At 38.0% G+C, this 19276-nt stretch overlaps 1 protein-coding gene across 1 annotated transcript in view; it reads left to right on the top strand.

Annotated features, from left to right (window-relative positions):
- Positions 1 to 19276, top strand: part of B4GALNT4 (beta-1,4-N-acetyl-galactosaminyltransferase 4) — a gene marked incomplete at both ends in the record, with an annotated part of 237260 nt that overhangs the window by 197111 nt on the left and 20873 nt on the right. The window contains one exon of the mRNA XM_083348960.1: positions 267 to 333. Within this exon, the coding sequence (XP_083205086.1) occupies positions 267 to 333 (67 nt within the window). The remainder of the gene's footprint in view (positions 1 to 266; positions 334 to 19276) is intronic.

Here is a 19276-nt window from a genome sequence, read left to right as displayed (position 1 = left end):
AAACCAGTCCCTGGGAAAGCTGCAGTTTTAGAACTGGTGACTCTTAATGACATTAATGTTTTAAGTTTGGATAGATATCTACATTTGCTAGAATTATACTCACATCTAATCAATTTTATTCTCATTTAATCACTTTTGTTCAAATTTGCTCCTGTTGGCATTATATTTTATGTATTATACTTATGTGATATCTGTGGTTGCAGCAATAGACTTTATTACTTATGAATATAAATACATGCAAATTGAAGGACTTCTGTTTCTTTCAGTGGCGAATTTTCCTTCCCAGCTTCAAGTTTGAAGTCATTGATTCCCCTTACATCTCACTCTATACAGGTAAAGATTCTATGAAGCCCTAGAAACCCAATTCCCATTGCATAGTAATAAATAGGATTGCAGTGGTTATGGTTAATGAGGACAGTATGCAAAAAAGTGAGGGGTCATCTGTACTTATTGCCTAAAAGACCTTGTATTCTGACTTTTTTTTCTTGCGTTGAACACCTGTATGCCAATTTTGTAGCATATAGCATCATTGTGATAGGTGAGAGGATAATCTTTTCAGTATAATTAGTGCTCAGAAAGGTTGATCAGCACAAGATAGAAGAAATCCCAGAGAAAAATGAATAAGGATCCCTTTTCTTAGGCAGAGGGACAGCTTTGCTTCTATCTTCCATCAGACAATAGAGAAGAAGGCATAAAAACCCTGAACTTTGTTTAGCAGTCTAAGGATTATCTTTCAAGTTTATTGGATTTATTATTTTTATGCATCATGTAAAGTCTGTCCTATGTGCTCAAGCTTTGTTGATTAAATATTGTGGGGGCTTTTTTCAAATTGCATTATATTTTGTTACTTTCTGAAACTGCTAGTCAATTTGATTAATTTTGTTGTTTATATTATTGCTTGATTTTGTTAGTTTATTTTCCTCTGATCTTTTATCATTTTAATTGTGTAATGGCTGTGTTTTTATTACTATTTCATAATATTGCTCTTTTTAGAATATGCAAATTGCAAGGGAGGCCTTAAGGTGGAATAGAAATCTTCCAGATAAATTAATTGAATATTTTTTTCCTGAACTTTTTCCTTCATAGTCATTTTTCTCAAAAACTTTACTAGGTCTTTTATTAATACTGTAGAACATGGTTGTCAAACTCGTCACGTGACATGTCGCGATGTATCACTTTTTTTGCATTGCTGGAGCTGGGGTGGGCGTGGCCTCCGTATGATGCAACCGACCCACGGGCTGGCAGTTTGACACCCCTGCTGTAGAATGTTTGCTTCCCTTCTCTGCTGAGCTATCAACTTGCCCTGTATAATCTTTTTTTCCATTCAGCCTTCTAAAACTACATCTCTGAAAATCCCTTCTACGAGTTCATTCTAGAAAGTATGGGGATTAAATTGAGGACTTCTGAGGTCAGAAGCTGAGAAGCCCAAGGCACATATTTGTCAAACTTCAGGAAGGTAGTAGAAAAGTGCTGAAATTAAACCACAGTGGGTGTGATAAGGAACTTCACCTTCATGTTGATTGAGGACAATCTACTGTTTTAATAACTTCTTTCTAATGTGCAGTGGGGACTAACATCTAACCATGCCATGTCATGTGTCTAAGACTCTTTAGCTGAGTCTAATTCATATTAAGCTGTGTCAACTCAAACGTCTAGAATCACTGCTGGTCTCTTGTCTATGAATCTGGCAGCATGCTTATGAAGTTGGGAGTATGCTTCATAAAATATTATCAGATGGATCAAGCATTTGAGCTATGAAAGGCATTTAGTTACTGTCTTTCACAAATAAAAAAGAAACAATGTGAAATGTTGATGCTTTGCCTAAAAGTAGAAGTGTGTATGTGTAATATCTCTCGGGGGGGGGGGAGGAAATATAAATAAAATTCTAGGAGCATCAGAAGCTTCTCTAGGAGCTTCTTTGGTCCCTGGGCAAAAAGAAAAGAGGCTAGCATGAAAAGCCCTCCTCCCCCCCATCCCAGCAAATGTCCATCAGATGATGCTTCCTAAACTGAATTATGAACAGCTGTCTTGTAAACAAGGATGGATAGTGCCAGATTTAATTAAATCCATAGATCTTCCACTTCCTGCTCATAACTTGGTCTGGTAGCAGGAGGCACTTGATGAATAGATTTCTGCCTGGCACTCAATACACAAGGTGCCTATAATTCAGAATCCAGCAGAAGGTGTAGATAAAGCAGAGGGCTTGTGTAAAAGTACAGGGGCATGGCTGCCGCCCAAGGGATCAGGGCAATTGGGGTATTGACAGAAGTGCTTGCAAGATAGATGGGCTGTGAGGGAATGTTTCCATCTGGAGACATCAGTCATTGTGAATTTTCACCTTTGTCTTCTGGTCTACGGCTACCACTCCATGAAAAGTGATTTTCTTGGTATCTCATTCTTTGCCTGAAATTCCTTCCTTTGCCAAAAAACAGAAAATAAAATGGGAATGATTGCATATGAACCTATGAGATACAGGGAGGAAAAGAGTGAAATATTACCATTTAATATTTAATATATTTTAAACATATTATCACTGGCATATTTTTTGCATTTGATCATTCTTCAACTGCGTCCTGGGATGACTAAGTTAACCTTTGTGTTGATGTATTCTGTACAGGGAATTCATGCAATTCTCACTGCAGATTTTATGGTATTTGTATCATGTTTTTCAAAATTTATGAAGCAGTTTAGAGATAACAACAGCAATAATGCAGAAATTAAGCCCAATTGCAAAAATGGGATCAACAACTTGCATTAAAATCAAGAAGCAGCTTATCAGTCAGTAACTTCAAAGGCAGTTAGAACAAATGAGAGGTTATATTTCCCAAAGCAGAGTATAATAAGGAAGGCTGTACTTCATTACTCTATATTATTAGAGAAGTGCCTTTCTAATGAACTTTTCCAGCCTATCTCATAGTATGGAGAAGGGCAAGGCTCTTGCTGTCTAAAAACCAGATCAGTAACAATATGGTTCTTGATAGACCAGTATCATATCCTGGCTTTAGGTAGTCTTACTTGAAAGACAGGTAATAGTAACCTTTTGAGGAAGGCAAATCTCATGTAGGAAGTTTACTTTGGAAAACCCCAAAGTATTTAATAACTATAGCTATAATTAATTATGTAATTTAGCTGCCACATACAGACAAGTGGATGAATATTGTGGATGTTATCACGGACTTTGCTGCTATTCGGCATCTGGAATTACTCTCCTTGAGGGTGGAATATGGCCACAGATGGCAGTAATTTCCATCTACTCTGCCCAGCTCCTCAAGCTACACCTGTCTGGTTATTTGTCCCTGTCTGCTTTTCCTTTTGCAGCACTACATGTTTAATCTTCTTAGCCTATCTATTTGCTTTTCCCAATCATTTTTTAAAATAATGGTTGCTAAAGAAGAAAGAAAAATTTTGAATTCTAGCACCCATTATTATTTGCAAAGCTTTGATCAAAAAGAATCTAAACCCTTTAGAAAGAAAACAGTCAGCAAGCATGTATGGAAAAATGCAAGAGAACGTAACAAAACTATTGTAGTTAATATGTACCAGCTATTCAAGAGAAATGTCCATGGGAAAGTTGGTGAAGCAATTGAAGTACAGATTATGGGAGACGCACTCTTGTCCTTCTGGTATTGTGCTTTCCATAACATGTCATCACATCTTTAGTGTGACTGGAGGAAAGGTCTCTAAATAGCTGCCCTCTTTTGCAGGGGCCTGCCTCATTGGAGCACTGAATTTGTTGTTGCTGTTGTTGTTGTTAGTTGCGAAGTCGTGTCCGACCCATCGTGACCCTATGGACAACGTTCCTTCAGGCCTTCCTGTTCTCTACCATCTTCTGGAGTCCATTTAAGCTCACGCCTACTGCTTCAGTGACTCCATCCAGCCACCTCATTCTCTGTCGTCCCCTTCTTCTATTGCCCTCAATCTTTCCCAGCATTAGGCTCTTCTCCAGTGAGTCCTTCCTTCTCATTAGGTGGCCAAAGTATTTGAGTTTTAGCTTCAGGATCTGGCCTTCTAAAGAGCAGTCAGGGTTGATCTCCTCTAGGACTGACCGGTTTGATCGCCTTGCAGTCCAAGGGACTTGCAGGAGTCTTCTCCAGCACCACAGTTTAAAGGCTTCAATTCTTTGGAGCTCAGCCTTTTTTATTGTCTAGCTTTCACTGCCATACATTGCAACTGGGAAGACCATAGCCTTGACTATACGCACTTTTGTTGACAGGGTGATGTCTCTGCTTTTTAGTGTGCTGTCTAGATTTGCCATGGCTTTCCTCCCCAGGAGCAAGCGTCTTTTAATTTCTTGGGTACAGTCCCCATCTGCAGTGATCTTCGAGCCCAGGAAAATAAAATCTGTCACTACCTCCATTTCTTCCCCATCTATTTGTCAGAAATTGAGAGGGCCGGATGCCATGATCTTGGTTTTCTTAATGTTAAGTTTCAACCCACGTTTTGCACTCTCCTTCTTCACTTGCAACAAGAGGCTCTTTAGTTCCTCTTCACTTTCTGCCATTAGAGTGGTATCATCTGCATATCTTAGGTTGTTGATATTTCTTCCGGCAATCTTAATTCCAACTTTTGATTCATCTAGCAGTGCCTTTATCATGAAGTGCTCTGCATATAAGTTAAATAGGCAAGGCGACAGTATACAGCCTTTCCAGACTCCTTTCCCAATTTTGAACCAATCAGTGGTTCCGTGTCCAGTTCTCACTGTTGCTTCTTGGCCCACGTATAGGTTTCTCAAGAGACAAATAGATGGTCTGGTGTGCCCATCTCTTTAAGGACTTGCCACAGTTTGTTATGATCCACACAATCAAAGGCTTTAGCATAGTCAATGAAGCAGAAGTAGATCTTTTTCTGGAACTCTCTAGCTTTCTCCATGATCCAGCGTATGTTGGCAATTTGATCTCTAGTTCCTCTGCCTCTTTGAAATCCTGCCTGTACTTCTGGTAGTTCTCAATCCGCATACTGCTGAAGTCTAGCTTGTAGGATTTTAAGCATAACTTTACTAGAATGAGAAATGAGTGCAATGGTGTGATAGTTTGAACATTCTTTGTCACTGCCTTTCTTTGGAATTGGAATGTAAACTGATCTTTTCCAATCCTGTGGCCACTGTGGAGTTTTCCAAATTTGCTGGCAAATTGAGTGTAGCACTTTTACTGCATCATCTTTTAAGATTTTGAATAGCTCAGCTGGAATACTGTCACCTCCACTAGCTTTGTTATTGCTCAACTTTTCTAAGGCCCACTTCACTTCACATTTTAGGATGTCTGGCTCGAGGTCAGCGACCACCTCATTGTGATTATCAGGGACATGAAGCTCATTCTTGTATAGTTCTTCTGTGTAATTTTGCCACCTCTTCTTAATCTTTTCTGCCTCTGTTAGTCCCTGCCGTTTTGGTCCTTTATCATGCCCATTTTTGCATTACACGTTCCCTTCATCTCTCCAATTTTCTTGAAAAGATCTCTGGTCCTCCCTATTCTATTGTTTTCTTCTATTTCTTTGCACTGTTCATTTAAGAAGGTATTCTTATCTGTTCTAGCTATTCTCTGGAATTCTGCATTTAATTGGGCATATCTTTCTTTTTCTCCCTTGCCTTTCACTTCCCTACTTTCCTCAGCTATTTGCAAAGCTTCCTCAGACAGCCATTTTGCTTTCTTGCATTTCTTTTTCTTTGGGATGCTTTTGGTTTTAGTTCGCTGATACCTAAGATGTCGATGTTCAGTCTTGTCATCTCTTGTTTGACCACGTCTAACTTTCTTTGATTCATGGATCTTACATTCCAGGTTCCTATGGAGAAAAAATCTTTATAGCATCGGACTTTCTTTTTACCACCAGACACATCCACAGCTGAGCGTCCTTTCAGCTTTGGCCTAGTCACTTCATTCTTTCTGGCGCTACTAGTACTAGCCCTCTGCTCTTCCCCAGTAGCATATTGGATGCCTTCCAACCTGAGGGGCTCATCTTCCAGCGTCATATCATTTTGCCTTTTAGTACTGTCCATAGGGTTTTCATGGCAAAGATACTGGAGTGGGTTGCCATTTCCTTCTCCAGTGTATGACGTTTTGTCAGAACTCTCTGCTATGACCTTTCCATCTTGGGTGGCCCTGCACGGCATAGCTCATAGCTTCATTGAATTACGCAAGCCCCTTCGCCACGACAAGGCAGTAATCCACGAAGGGGGAGCACTGACTAGCAACGTACAATTTAAACTAGTAGCTAGATCACAGCTGCTCTGGCCTGTTCTGTGGCTGCAACAAAGTACCCTAGATGTAAATTGTTCCAACCGCTGCTTTACAGCTTCCTCACAGTTGGAGTGGAATAGTATCTCCTTCATTTTATCTTTCCATTGTAGAAAAGAAAATACCATTCTGAGCAACTCCCAGATCTAGCCCACTTTTGTAAAAAAAACAAAAACCAAACCCATTATTAAATTTTCTATTAAAAATGCAATTAAAGGGTTATCCTCATATTTCTATTTTATACAGTTAAATACAGTTAAGACAAATTAATTGTCATGGCACAAAAACAAAGCAAAGTGTCCTTTTATGAAGCCCAACACAACTAGGCAACATCAGCAGTGGTGGGATTCAAATATGTGAACAACTGGTTCTCTGTGTGGATGCTGCTTCCAGAAGTCCATTCTGGTCCTGGGCAACAAAACATTAGCTACCAATTCTGCCGAAGTGGTGTGAACCAGCTGAATCCCACCACTGAACATCAGGGAAGCAGAAACTGCAGATTTCAGTAAGGTATCTTTAATGCTAGTGTGGAGTAACTACTGTACAGAAAGTGGGACATTATATAAGAAGAAATTCCTGCCTCTGTCTATAGTCTGTTTGTTGAGGCTGAATCTCTTTGAATTATTTAAAACACTTGCTGTTATGATTTATAAGCTAAGGTGCCAGTGGTCTTCTATCCTTTGATAATTAATCCCTATGTTCTTTTATATTTCTTTCCCAGCCACACCCACACCCACACCCATCCTCAATCTCTCATATCTTTCTTGCATTTTACTTCATGGTCAGCATTTCTGGTCAATCTTTTTGCCTGTTCTGAAATCTAATTATACAGATTGTGATTTCCAGCTATAAGTTAATGCAAGCTGTATTGTCTTAGATGTAAACTTGAAAGCAAGTGAAATATTATTAACTCTGATTGTTTTTAGTATGGTCCAAACATGTGGATGTTTGCTTTGGTCCTGAATTCTGAAGGTTCCTTCCTAACCTGCTGGTTTGGGAGACAGTGTCACCATATAGAATTAGAACTGAGCAACTACTCAGTTGAGACAAAAATCTAGCCTGAAGATGGTTCTTCCATTTTTCTGCAGCTGTAGCAGCTTCTTAGTATTGACCTGGATGAAAATCTTCACTAAACAGATATGGCCATGACATCCATGAGGCATCTTTTTATAAGTAAGAGTGAAGTGACCTTTATTTTTCAGGTCTTCAAAATAAAAGAACTTTGCTCTTCAGTGATAGCCCTGAAACTCTCAATATGACCTTTATTTTTGGGTCATTAACAGCTTGTGATATTGTATAGCAGTCTAGGTCACTGCCCCAAGGGGCAAATTAAATTTATATTTCTGCACTGTTTATTCTATGTTGCCTGATGGAAGACCTGGAAACTAGAGACACACATTAGACATTCCAAATGAATTCACATTAGCTTCAAATTCTGTATCCGATCCAGAGAATTAGATTGAGATTACTTTCATGTTATGAAAGTGTAGTTCCTTTCACCATAGCTAGGAGACCTTTAATCATCAAGGTAAGTGTCAAAAGCTTTCAGAACTGTGTTCCATAGTATTATGGTAGTTATTTGTTTTTTATTTTGTTTTATTTAATTTGGCATTGTGCTGTCAAAGTTAGTATCTTGATGGTAATTAGCAAAAAAGAGCAAACATTTTCAGAAATAAGCTGAATTAGCCAAATAATTCTCGTCCTGATTAAAATTACTAGAAGGTCCTACTCTCTGGCTCTTGGAGCTGGCTGTCCACTGGATCTTACTCATTGATAAACCCTATCGGTAACCAGGCAACCAATTCTTAGGCCTCTCACCTTCACTTTGTGTATTTGAAACAGTAATGAATTAATCAGATTCTTTTCAGTTTAGATATGATAACATAAACGCCCATCCTATCCTGTTTTCTTATGAGTTTGAAAATGTTCTGAAGTGCCCCCCACTTTTTCCCCCCGAAGTACTTTCTGATACACCTTTTGAATTGAATACTGTGCTGGGTCATTTAAGGAATCTGAGGAGGTACAGGCCAGAACTGTTCACAACAAAAAGCCCACCATTCATTCTTCAAGCCCCACCAACACCCCAAGTGCCAGCCAGAATAGAACAACTCTCTGTGGCAAACTCGCCATGGCCTACTCGCCTTGGCCAATTTGCTGAGGCCAACTTACCATGGGACAACTCACCATGGGACAACTTGTTGTGGGACAATTCAACAATTCAATTTAGACTTCCGGGTGGCAAGGCTCCGCCGCCGGCAGCCATTCAGGCTGTCAGCTCTGTTGTTTCCGTGGAACCGCCGAAAACAGCGCTGATCAGCTGTTTTGGCAGCTCGGAAGCCTGCTCCTTGGGAGAAGAGGAGGGGGTGAGCACCCAGGCAGGGGTAGAGCTCTCCCGGGCCACCAGAGTTGAAACTCTGGTGGCTGAAGGATTGAGCCCCCCCCGAAGCCTGAGTTTGCTCCGGACCTCGGGATGCCTCTGCTCCAGGGCCTTGGAGCAGAGCAGGGCTTAGCAACCATCCCTGCCAGCGAGAGTGAACTTCAGATAACTTGGATGCAGGCAGAGCGGTACAGGAGAATCAGCTGAAAGCAAGTTTATGATCTTTAACTCGGTGGACTTTGCGGAGTTTGATAAAAGTGAAAGTGCACAACAGGCAATAGTGGGTGAAAATGGCTGCCAAATCTTCTAAAGTTCCTAGAAGCATGGGGGCTTCCCTGGTGCAGCAATCTTCGCTACAAGCTTTAATGACCCCCCTGCACCTGCACCTGCACCTGCACCTGCACCAACTTTTACAGTGAAAGATCTGCAGGATGTTTTGCAAGAGGCTTTGAAAAAGCAATCTCAATAATTAGCTGAACTTATGGAGGAGAAGCTTACAGAAATGAGGGCAGACATCTTACTTGCATTTCAAGGCATGGCTGTATGTATAGAGCGTCTGGACGAGAGAGTGGAAGATCTCAGCCAAAATAATATCAGATTAGATGCAAAAATGACAGAGACTGAAAATGTGGTGGATAAGATTGACGACGATTTGACCTTGGTACAGTATAGGAAGATGGAGTTCGCTGTGAGAATTAGAGGTTTAAAAGAGGATTCTAAGGAAAATTTGAAAAAAATAGTTTCAGAGGCTTTGGAAGGTGTTTTGGAGCTCTCAGCAGAAGAAATTATGGAGGACATAGACAAAATATTTTGTGTTAATTCGTGGATTGTAAGACAAAGGAAATTACCCAGAGATGTGGTGGTTTACTTTACAAAGAGAGCAATCAGAAATGAGGTTATTCAAGCTTTTTACAATAATAAATTTGCAATTGCTGAACAAGAAGTTTTAATTTTAAAAGAGATTCCTCCAAGAATCCTAAGGAGAAGGAAGGAGTTTGCTTTTCTGGCAGAAGAATTAAGAAGACGGGATATTCAGTTCAGATGGGAGATACCAGTGGGTATGGTGGTGATGTATGCAGGCACGAGACATCGTCTTCTTACAGTGTTACAGGCACGTGATTTTTATGTTGTTGTTGTTAGCTGCGAAGTCGTGTCCGACTCATCGCGACCCTATGGACAACATTCCTCCAGGCCTTCCTGTCTTCTACCATCTTCTGGAGTCTTCTCTACCATCTTCTACCAGTCTTCTGGAGTGATTTTTATACTAATGTTTTAAAGGCAGTCCCCATACCACTTTTGGAATCCAAAAAGAAGAATGGTGAGGGAGAGCATCAATCACAAAGTAAGAATGCACAAGGTGCTGAAGGAGCTACACAGATGAAAGATGGAGAATTTCAGAAAGTTACAGGAGTAGATCAAATTTCAGTATCATCGGAGAAGGTTAGAGACCAGAGAATGACACGTGCTGCTGCTAGGCGAATGAGACAAGAGCAAGAACAAGAACAGCAGAGAGTTATGATGGCACCTCCAAAACTTACTTACAGTGAAGCAGTGGGAGGAGCGCGACCTAAGAGAGTGCAGGCGATTTTGGAAGAAGCGCTCCAAAAGCTTCAGGTCGCGAAAGATGGCGACAAAGTTTCTAACCTGGAATGTTAATGGTTTAAATTCACCACAGAAGAGAAAGAAAGTATTTCAATACTTAAAGCAATTTAAGAATGATGTTATTTGTCTACAAGAAACGCATATTAGAGCCACGGATCAAAAGTATTTGTTAAACTCAAGGTTGGGTACACAGTTTATTGCTTCTGCAACTGATAAGAAAAATGGAGTGGTTATTTATGTTAAGAATACTTTGACAGTGGCTTTAATTGAAGCAGATAAACAAGGAAGATATGTTATAATTGAACTGTTAATAGAAGGCAAGAAAACGCTTTTGGTTGGACTATATGCTCCTAATCAACAACAAGGAGATTTTTTACAGTTTATTATACAGCAAGATTATTCAGTGGGATTATAAATCTTGTATTTTGATGGGAGACTGGAACGGCGTTTTGGATGTACAAATGGACAAGGGTTTTGTTTTTGTTTTTAAAGCACCCCAAGTCATGCTAAACTGCCTAAATCTTTTTTTGAGATGAAGGATGACTTGGAATTGCGAGACATTTGGAGAGAAAGGAATTTGCAAGAAAAGGACTATACTTTTTTCTCCGACAGGCATCAATCTTTCTCCAGGATTGACTTTGTATTAATTACTAATGATTTTTTTTTCTAGGATTAAGAAGATCAAGATTTGTCCAAGAACTATATCTGATCATAGTCCAGTATGGTTAGAGATAGAAAAAGATAATAGGGATAGACGGTCCTGGCGCTTAAATGAAAATTTGTTTAGATATCAGGAAAATGTGGAAGAGTGTAAAAAACAGATGAAGGAATTTTTTAAAATTAATATGCATAAAGGTACTTCTATTGAGATGGTTTGGGATGCTAGTAAAGCTTATATGAGAGGTGTATTAATATATTTGAACAATAAATATAGACGTAAATTGGAATTTAGGAGGAAAGAATTAGAGGATGAAATTAAGGAAAAAGAAAAGGCTTTAATTTTGAATCCATCTGATGGGAAGATTAAAGAGGTAATTACTTTATTAAGGGGTCAGTTTGATAAGTTAATGGCAGATCAAGTGGCAACTAATTTACGGTATGCTAGACATAATACTTTTTGTAATGCTAATAAACCAGGTAGATTGTTAGCTTATTTGTTAAGGAAGAAGCAAAGGGCTTCTAATATAGATAGAATAGAACATAAGGGTAAAGTAGTGTACCAGCAGAGTCTTATCAAAAAGACTTTTGTTGATTTTTATTCTAAGTTGTATGCTAGAGATAAGATTAGAGATGTAGATATAGATAATTATTTGATAAGAGCTAATATTCCTGTTCTTACGCAAGAACAAAAGGAAGGGATGAATCAATTGATAACTGACGAAGAAATTTTTTTAGCAATTAAACAACTGAAAGTGGGTAAAGCGCCGGGTACGGATGGATTGACTGCTGTGTATTATAAAAATTTACAGTTAGAGATGGTGAAGCCTTTAAGGGAATTGTTCCAGACAATTCAAATGGGAGGAGGGGTTCCTCCGTCTTGGAAGACTGCTTTTATTTCTTTGATCCCGAAGGAAGATCAGGATGTCACCCAAGCAAAAAATTATAGGCCAATATCACTTTTGAATACGGACTACAAGATATTTGCCAAAGTTTTAGCTAACAGATTAATGAGGGTAATACAACAAGTAATTCATGGTGATCAAACTGGGTTTATAAGTGGTAGACAAATGAAGAACAATGTGAGACATATTGTAGATTTGTTGGAATTTTTGGAAAGAAACAATCAGATCCCTGCAGCGCTGATCTTTTTGGATGCTGAAAAAGCCTTTGATCAATTGGATTGGCAATTTCTGATGAAAGTATTAGAGAAAATGGAATTTGGGGATAAATTTTTACAACCAATCAGGGCAATATATCAAAAGCAAACTGCCCGCATAATAGTTAATAATAGTCTGACTGAATTATGTAATATTGAAAAAGGTAGAAGGCAGGGGTGCCCGTTGTCACCCTTATTGTTTGTTTTAACATTACTGATTAAAATACGTGATTTGGATAAAATTAAGGGAATTCAAATTAGAGACCAGGATTATAGATTGAGGGCGTTTGCAGATGATCTGGTTGTTACAGTGACTAAGCCTGATTATTCAGTTGTAGAATTGATGGAGATAATAACGCAATATGGGAAAGTTTCTGGATTTAAGATCAATATACAAAAAACTAAAATGTTGTCTAAAAACATGACAGTATCACAAAAGGCTGTTTTAGAAGAGCTAACAGGATTTGAAATAGTTAAAAGGATTAAATATTTGGGGATATATTTGTCACCCTCAAATGTGAAGTTATATAAAAATAATTATGAAAAGTTATGGGGAAATGTACAAAAAGAATTAGATAGTTGGGAAAAATTACAATTATCTTTATTGGGAAGAATTGCAGCAGTGAAAATGAATGTTTTGCCAAATTTTTTATTTTTATTTCAAATGATACCTATACTTAAAAAGGATTTAAATTTGGAGGAATGGCAAAAAGGAGTTAATAAATTTGTTTGGGCAGGGAAAAAGCCACGAGTTAAATTTAAGACACGTGAAAGAGGTGGTCTTAAAATGCCTAATTTCAAATTATATTATGAAGCTGCTGCTTTGTCAGTGATAAGTGACTGGTTTAATTTAACACAAGCGAGATTATTAAATCTTGAGGGTCATGATTTGTTATTTGGATGGCATGCATATTTATTGTATGATAAGAAGGTGGATAAGATACATATTTTAAGGTTTGCTCTGTTGCGAGTTTGGAAAAAGTACAGACACAAGCTAAATTATAAGATACCTATTTGGGCAATACCTAAACACGCAATAGAAAATATAAATGTGGGATTCAAACATGATGAGACTACATATAAGGAAATTTTAAGTCTGGAAAGGAATGTATGGCAATTAAAGTCATATAACATTTTAAAAGAAGAAAAGATAGTACAAACTTGGTTTCAGTATGGGCAATTACAGGCTAGGTGGAAAGAGGACCAGAAAACTGGTTTTTTGATGACTGATGAAAACTTGGTAAAGCAAATCAGAGATCAAGGTCAAGCACATATAAAAAGGATATATCTTGCATTGATAGAAATTGATTCAGAGATGGAACTTGTTAAAGATTGTATGATAAAGTGGGCTCAGAATTTTCAAGAAGTTATTACAATGGATACTTGGCAAAGGATTTGGGTGAGAAATGTAAAATTTACACAGGCCCAAAATTTAAGAGAGAACTTTTACAAAATGTTTTATAGGTGGCATTTAGATCCTAAAAAATTAGCAAGTATGTATCCGAACTGCCAGCCCAAATGTTGGAGGTGTGGTTGTGAGGATGCAATGTATTTTCATATATGGTGGACTTGTAAAAAGGTTAAAGCTTTTTGGATTAAAATTTGGTGGAATATGCAAAAGATATTCAAGAAAAGGATAACGTTTTTATTGGGTATTATCACAGATACCACCATTGTAGATATTAAATTGATGTTGAATTTAATTACGGCAGCGAGACTTTTAGTAGCGCAATATTGGAAGAAGGAAGAACTGCCGACTATAGAAGAATGGACTTTAAAAGTTTCTAACTTGGCGGAGATGGCAAAGATTTCAGCGTATTTGAAAGATCAATCGCAACAGAGATATACTGTGGAGTGGAAGAGATGGATAGATTATATTCAGAATAAATATGGGACTAAAAAGTTTCACTTAGCATTTGAATAAGTAGTGGATTTATATGATGTATAATTAGCTTGTAGTTATTTTATTAACAGTTAAAGTGCGATAGAATTTAATATCTTATTGTTGTTTGCATATTTTAGATTATGTTTGTTTGAATTTTTATACCCTGTATTTAGCTCTGGGAAGTTGGGGAGGGGGGAGGGGAGGGGAGAGTTGGGGAGGTTTGGGGAGAGGGGAGCAGGAGGGGAGGGGTTTTGTAGTCAAAAATGTACTGTAAAACTTTTCAATAAAAAAACCCAATTCAATTTAATTATTTAAAATAATTTTTTTTATTTAAAAAGTTTTACAATACATTTTGACTTTAATCCCCCCTCCCCCACCCCTATCCCTCTCCCCCACTCCCCCACTCCCTCCTAGAGAGTAAAAATAAAGAGTCCACTTCACCTTGACCTCCTGTACCGCTCTGCCTGCATCTTGATAATCAAAAGTATTTCCTTTTGGCAGGGGTGGTTGCTAACGCCTGGCTCTGCTCCAAGAATCCCAGGGCAGAGGCGCTGCGCAGCTCGGAGCAACCCAGGCTTCGGGGGGGCTCATCCTTCAGCCACCCAAGCTCTCAGCTCAGGCGGCCCCGGAGAGCTCAACCCCTACCTGGGGCCTCACCCCCTCCTCTTCTCCCAAGGAGGGGGCTTCAAATCCATCTAAACAGCTGATCAGCGCTGTTTACGATGGAAAAACACAGCTGCGGAGCGGGCAGCCCGAAAACGGCTGTCTTTCGACGTCGCGTCGCCACCGGAAGTCATTATTTAAAATAATTTTAAAACATGTTAATGTTTATCATTCAAATAGGATTTTATCCCTCCTTTGGCTTCCTTTCTTTAATAATTCTATCCAACTATTTCTTCAATGTTACTGTGACTCTTGTCCTGCAGTGAGTTGGCCATGGCGAGTTGGTCTGTGGTGAGTTGGCCACAGCAAGTTGATTGCAGTGAGTTGGCCACGGCGAGTTGCCCATGGTGAGATGTCATAGACCCATGCTAGCCCATCATTTTAAAGACTCAGGTCAATTTCATAAGCCACTTTGTCAGCAAAACTCTTTTCTCTACCTTTTGCCTCGTTATGTGTCAGCAGCTAAGCCTCCTTAGTTCTGATGCCATGAAATTTCTACAAGTAGCAGACTCTCCATATACAGAAGCACAATACAAGATGGTGGAAAGGAGACGACCTCAAATGTTTTGCAGTTCTGACAGAATATTTTTAGAAAAATCAATCTTCTGTTAGTTTTAACACATGAAGCTAGTGTGATTTTAAAGACAAATTGTTAAAAGGTGTCTCAGGAGAATAATGGACATGTAGACATGCTGAATAATTTAAAGCCTTGATTTCTGACAAAACTTGTTTGACCTGATATTTTGTGTTTTGGCTTAAACTACTTTAAAGCAAAAGGCTCTGCATAGTAATGGTACATATTGATTGCTCTTGTGTAGAAATGTGCAGGGGAAAAAGAATCTGTGAATGTTGTTATGAAGAATCTTGAATTGTATCTCTTAGGTTAACTGGTCTGAATAACACAGTTGCCTATTGCAAAAATAATAGATGAATAATAGAAGATTTGATAAGTGCATTGAATTTAAATAGTTAAGAACAATAATAGCCTCGATGAAATTATCCATATTTTGTGCCTCCCCCGGATGACAGTCAGAATAACTTTAATTGTTTCTTCTTTCATAAAGTATAACAAGAGCAGCTTTTATAAACCACTATTTTTACAGAAATTGTTCCCCGAAGGCCTGCCTTAAACGCTTTACCGCAATCACATTTGCCCTTTTCTTAGATAGCTTAGCCCAGGGGTAGGCAACCTTGGCTCTTTTATGACTCGTGGACTTCAACTCCCAGAATTCCTGAGCCAGCTGGCTCAGGAATTCTGGGAGTTGAAGTCCACGAGTCATAAAAGAGCCAAGGTTGCCCCCCTGGCTTAGCCAAGTCTGTATCCTAAGCTTTAATTATCTTGGCACCAGAGAATCAGAAACAGATAAGAATGGAACCATCTATTCTTCTTTGATGGGTGAATCTGCCTTACTTCCAGCAGACCTGCCAGGATCTCATGTTGACACAAGGAACGAAAACTTAATATTGACATTTTTCTCCCTCCGCTGAGGCAGCCATTGCTCTTTCAGTAGTGTGATACATGGTGCAATTAATACCTTCAATGTACACTATATCATTCTTCCTCTTCACTATTCCAACCCATCACCCCCTTTTTAAAAGATGCTTGGCTTATTTATGGGCTGAAATATATCAGAATCCAGAAAATTGAAGATTTAGGTTTGTAGTATTTAAAAAATACTGCTCTTTTCTAAGAAATCATATAGGAGAGAAATCATGTGTTCCCCCCACCCACCCACCCCAAATGCAGATTCTAACATAAACTAGTTGAAGGAAGTTCAGAAGAAGGATGTTCCCATCCTGTTTTCTCCAGCCCATATCCTATTCTGGGATTCACAAAATAGGGCAGGGGACAGAGCAAATAGTATCCTGTAAGTCTAAAAACTAACAGAGTACAGACAATAAACAAAAGCACAGTCGATATCGCAGCTGAGGTTAGCAGACTCCAATATAAAGAGCAAAGAATTATCTTGGGGCAGATGAGAAGCCAAGTAAGAGGTAGGTGATAGGGTCCCTTGTGGAGATCTGTGAGCTATTTGGATTGTTGTGGAGGAAAGACACAGATGTAGCACCACAACACTCACTGCGTGTTGCTTAGCTACAACACACTCAGCACATGAGCAATTAAGGATCCAGCCTCCCCTGCACTGACATCACCCACATATGATCAATATCATGTGTTTAGCTGTGTTATGTGGTCCTGGTTCATGTGAAGATCTTGGAAATGAAAATATGTCTTTAGCCTTTCACCTGATGGACAGCTGTGGTGCATGATGTGAAATTAGGACCCAAATTCAAACCCACCCTCAAGCTATGGAATCTCACTGGGTGATTTGGGCAACCCCTACTTTCTCAGCCTAGCCTACCTGTCAGAATTGTCATAGTGATGGTGAAAAATGGGAGGAGAAGACACTGTGGACATTGCCTTGAGTTCTTGGGGGAAAATGATGATAAATAATGCTGCTTTTTGTAACTTTAGTGGGAGACAGGATTCACCTGAAGCACTCACTTGATGAGCATTGTTTTGAGCAAGCCCTAAATGAGATTATGGTCAATGCAGGATCTGCTAGATTAGTGTTTTTTAAATTGTGGTTTGAAGCCATCATAACTTCAAACTGTCATTAAATGAACACTCATAAGTCAAGGACTACTTGGACATTCTTTTATTGGTTCTTCTGTTTCACATTTTAGAAATTACATGGTTAGCATGTGTACACAATTCTGCTTCAAACTGAGTTCTCCAATATTCAGAAACAAATTATTTAGTCTACTTTAAATCTTCCCAATAACTGCAAAATAAGAAAACAAACGACATCCGTTCTTCTCTTCATTTTATTTTTATTCCCTTTGACAAAATTATATTTCTTGGTAATTAGTCATTTTTGTTTGCCTGTGATTTTTCATCTATAAAATCCTTCTTGTGCTGAGAGTCACAAATACATTTTGGGCACAATCTGGGTTTGTATCTATTTCATATTTGCAATATGTCATGTATAACATAATGATTTTTAAAATCCACATTAACCTTTACTTTGTCATGCTACAGATACCATGCCACCCAAATCTCTGGTTATATCCTAACTCCAAAAACCTTCTGTTTCTCAGGAGTATCTACTCTTTCATCCAAACCAAACAGTAAGATGCAAAATGTGTCTTCAAATCAGATCAACACAATCCTTCTCTTTCCTTTGCATCTTGTAATACTTTATATTTAACTCATGTTTAATATAGTTAAAGATTTACCCCCTACCACACAAATTTAGATATATTCTTTTGGCACTGTTTAAATGGTACAAAAGTATCATTCTAGGCAGGACTTCCATTTTTTATAGAAATTCTCCCCAGCAATGACAATTGTACAGTATTCTCTCATCTTAGCAACATAATTATTTTGAAATCAGATACAATTCATATTTGCCATAGCAATATGCAAATATTGCTCAATCTTAAAACCCATTTTATTCATTAGTTTTGTTGATTTCTATTTTCATGCTTTTGTTAACATTTTTATCTTCAGTTTTGATCTAAAATCCTGCTAATGCACTTTTTTTAGTTTTGCAATTAATGTTTCAATTCCTTTTAAGGGATCTTCCAAAGTCAACACCAAGTCATCTGCAAAATGGTTTAGAATTTTTTTAAAAATCTTTACTTTCACAATTCTCTCATTTAATTTTATATCTTTATTCACTATTTCAAGAACCAAAATAAACAACAAAAGAAATGTGGCCATTTCTGTCTTGTTCTTTTTAGTATCTCTTTTAGGTTTTTGTTAGATTTCTATCAATAATTATTTGTCTTTTTGGTGAAGCATAAACTAATCTTAATACAGTCTGTAGGGATACATGAATCACACAAGCCTCAATTTCTAAAATACTCTTAGATGTAACTAATTTACAGCTAAAGAGAGATTTTCTGAGTTGCAGGGTAAGAGACTTCCTCTTGGTAACCCAACATTTTTTCTGGACTAAAAGGGGAAAAAAAGAGATTTTATGATTTAAAAGACTTTTGTCAAAAAGCTTGACAAGAAGTGGATGTAAGAAAGGTGAAAACAGATGAAGGGGATAGTTATTTTGAAATTTATATTTTTGTTATTTATTTTTGTTATTTATTAATTATTTTAGTGAATAAACTTTGGAATAATTTGGAATTAAAGTAGACAAATGAAACAGACATTTGTGGGAATGCTTTTTTGTTTACTATTATAGAGTGCAGACAATTGGTGAATTTTACAAAACAAAAGATAAGGGTACAGTAATATGAAGCTGACTACGAGTGCCATTTGAGACAACTAAAGTATCAAGGACACAGAAAGACAAAACAGGGAAAAAAGGCTTTCCTTTTACTTTTTCCCTGGCAATTGAGATACTTTCCCTTTTGGATTACAATATTACAATGGCAACCACCAGAAAAACAGCATGAATAGCAAAAGGGAAGAGAGGATTGCTAGAGCAATCTGTAGAGAGATGAATTACCAGTATACCACATTTACTTCAAAAAAGATTTGAGGAATTGAGCAATAAGTTAACTGACTCATTTGATACTTAATGGGCCAAATTCCTGGATACTAAATTGACAGGTTTTGAAAAAACAGAATGGATGAAAGATTTGTAAAGATGAAAGAGAAGATGAAAGAAGTTTAAAAGATGGACAGTTCTCTAAAACAGGTGTTTGGAGGTGTAAAATAAATTGTCATTTTCTTAGAAAGG

The sequence above is a fragment of the Vipera ursinii genome (assembly GCF_947247035.1).
Source record: "Vipera ursinii genome assembly, chromosome: 1".
In the NCBI taxonomy this organism is placed as follows: Eukaryota; Metazoa; Chordata; class Lepidosauria; order Squamata; family Viperidae; genus Vipera; species Vipera ursinii.
This window is presented reverse-complemented; position numbering and strand designations above follow the sequence as displayed.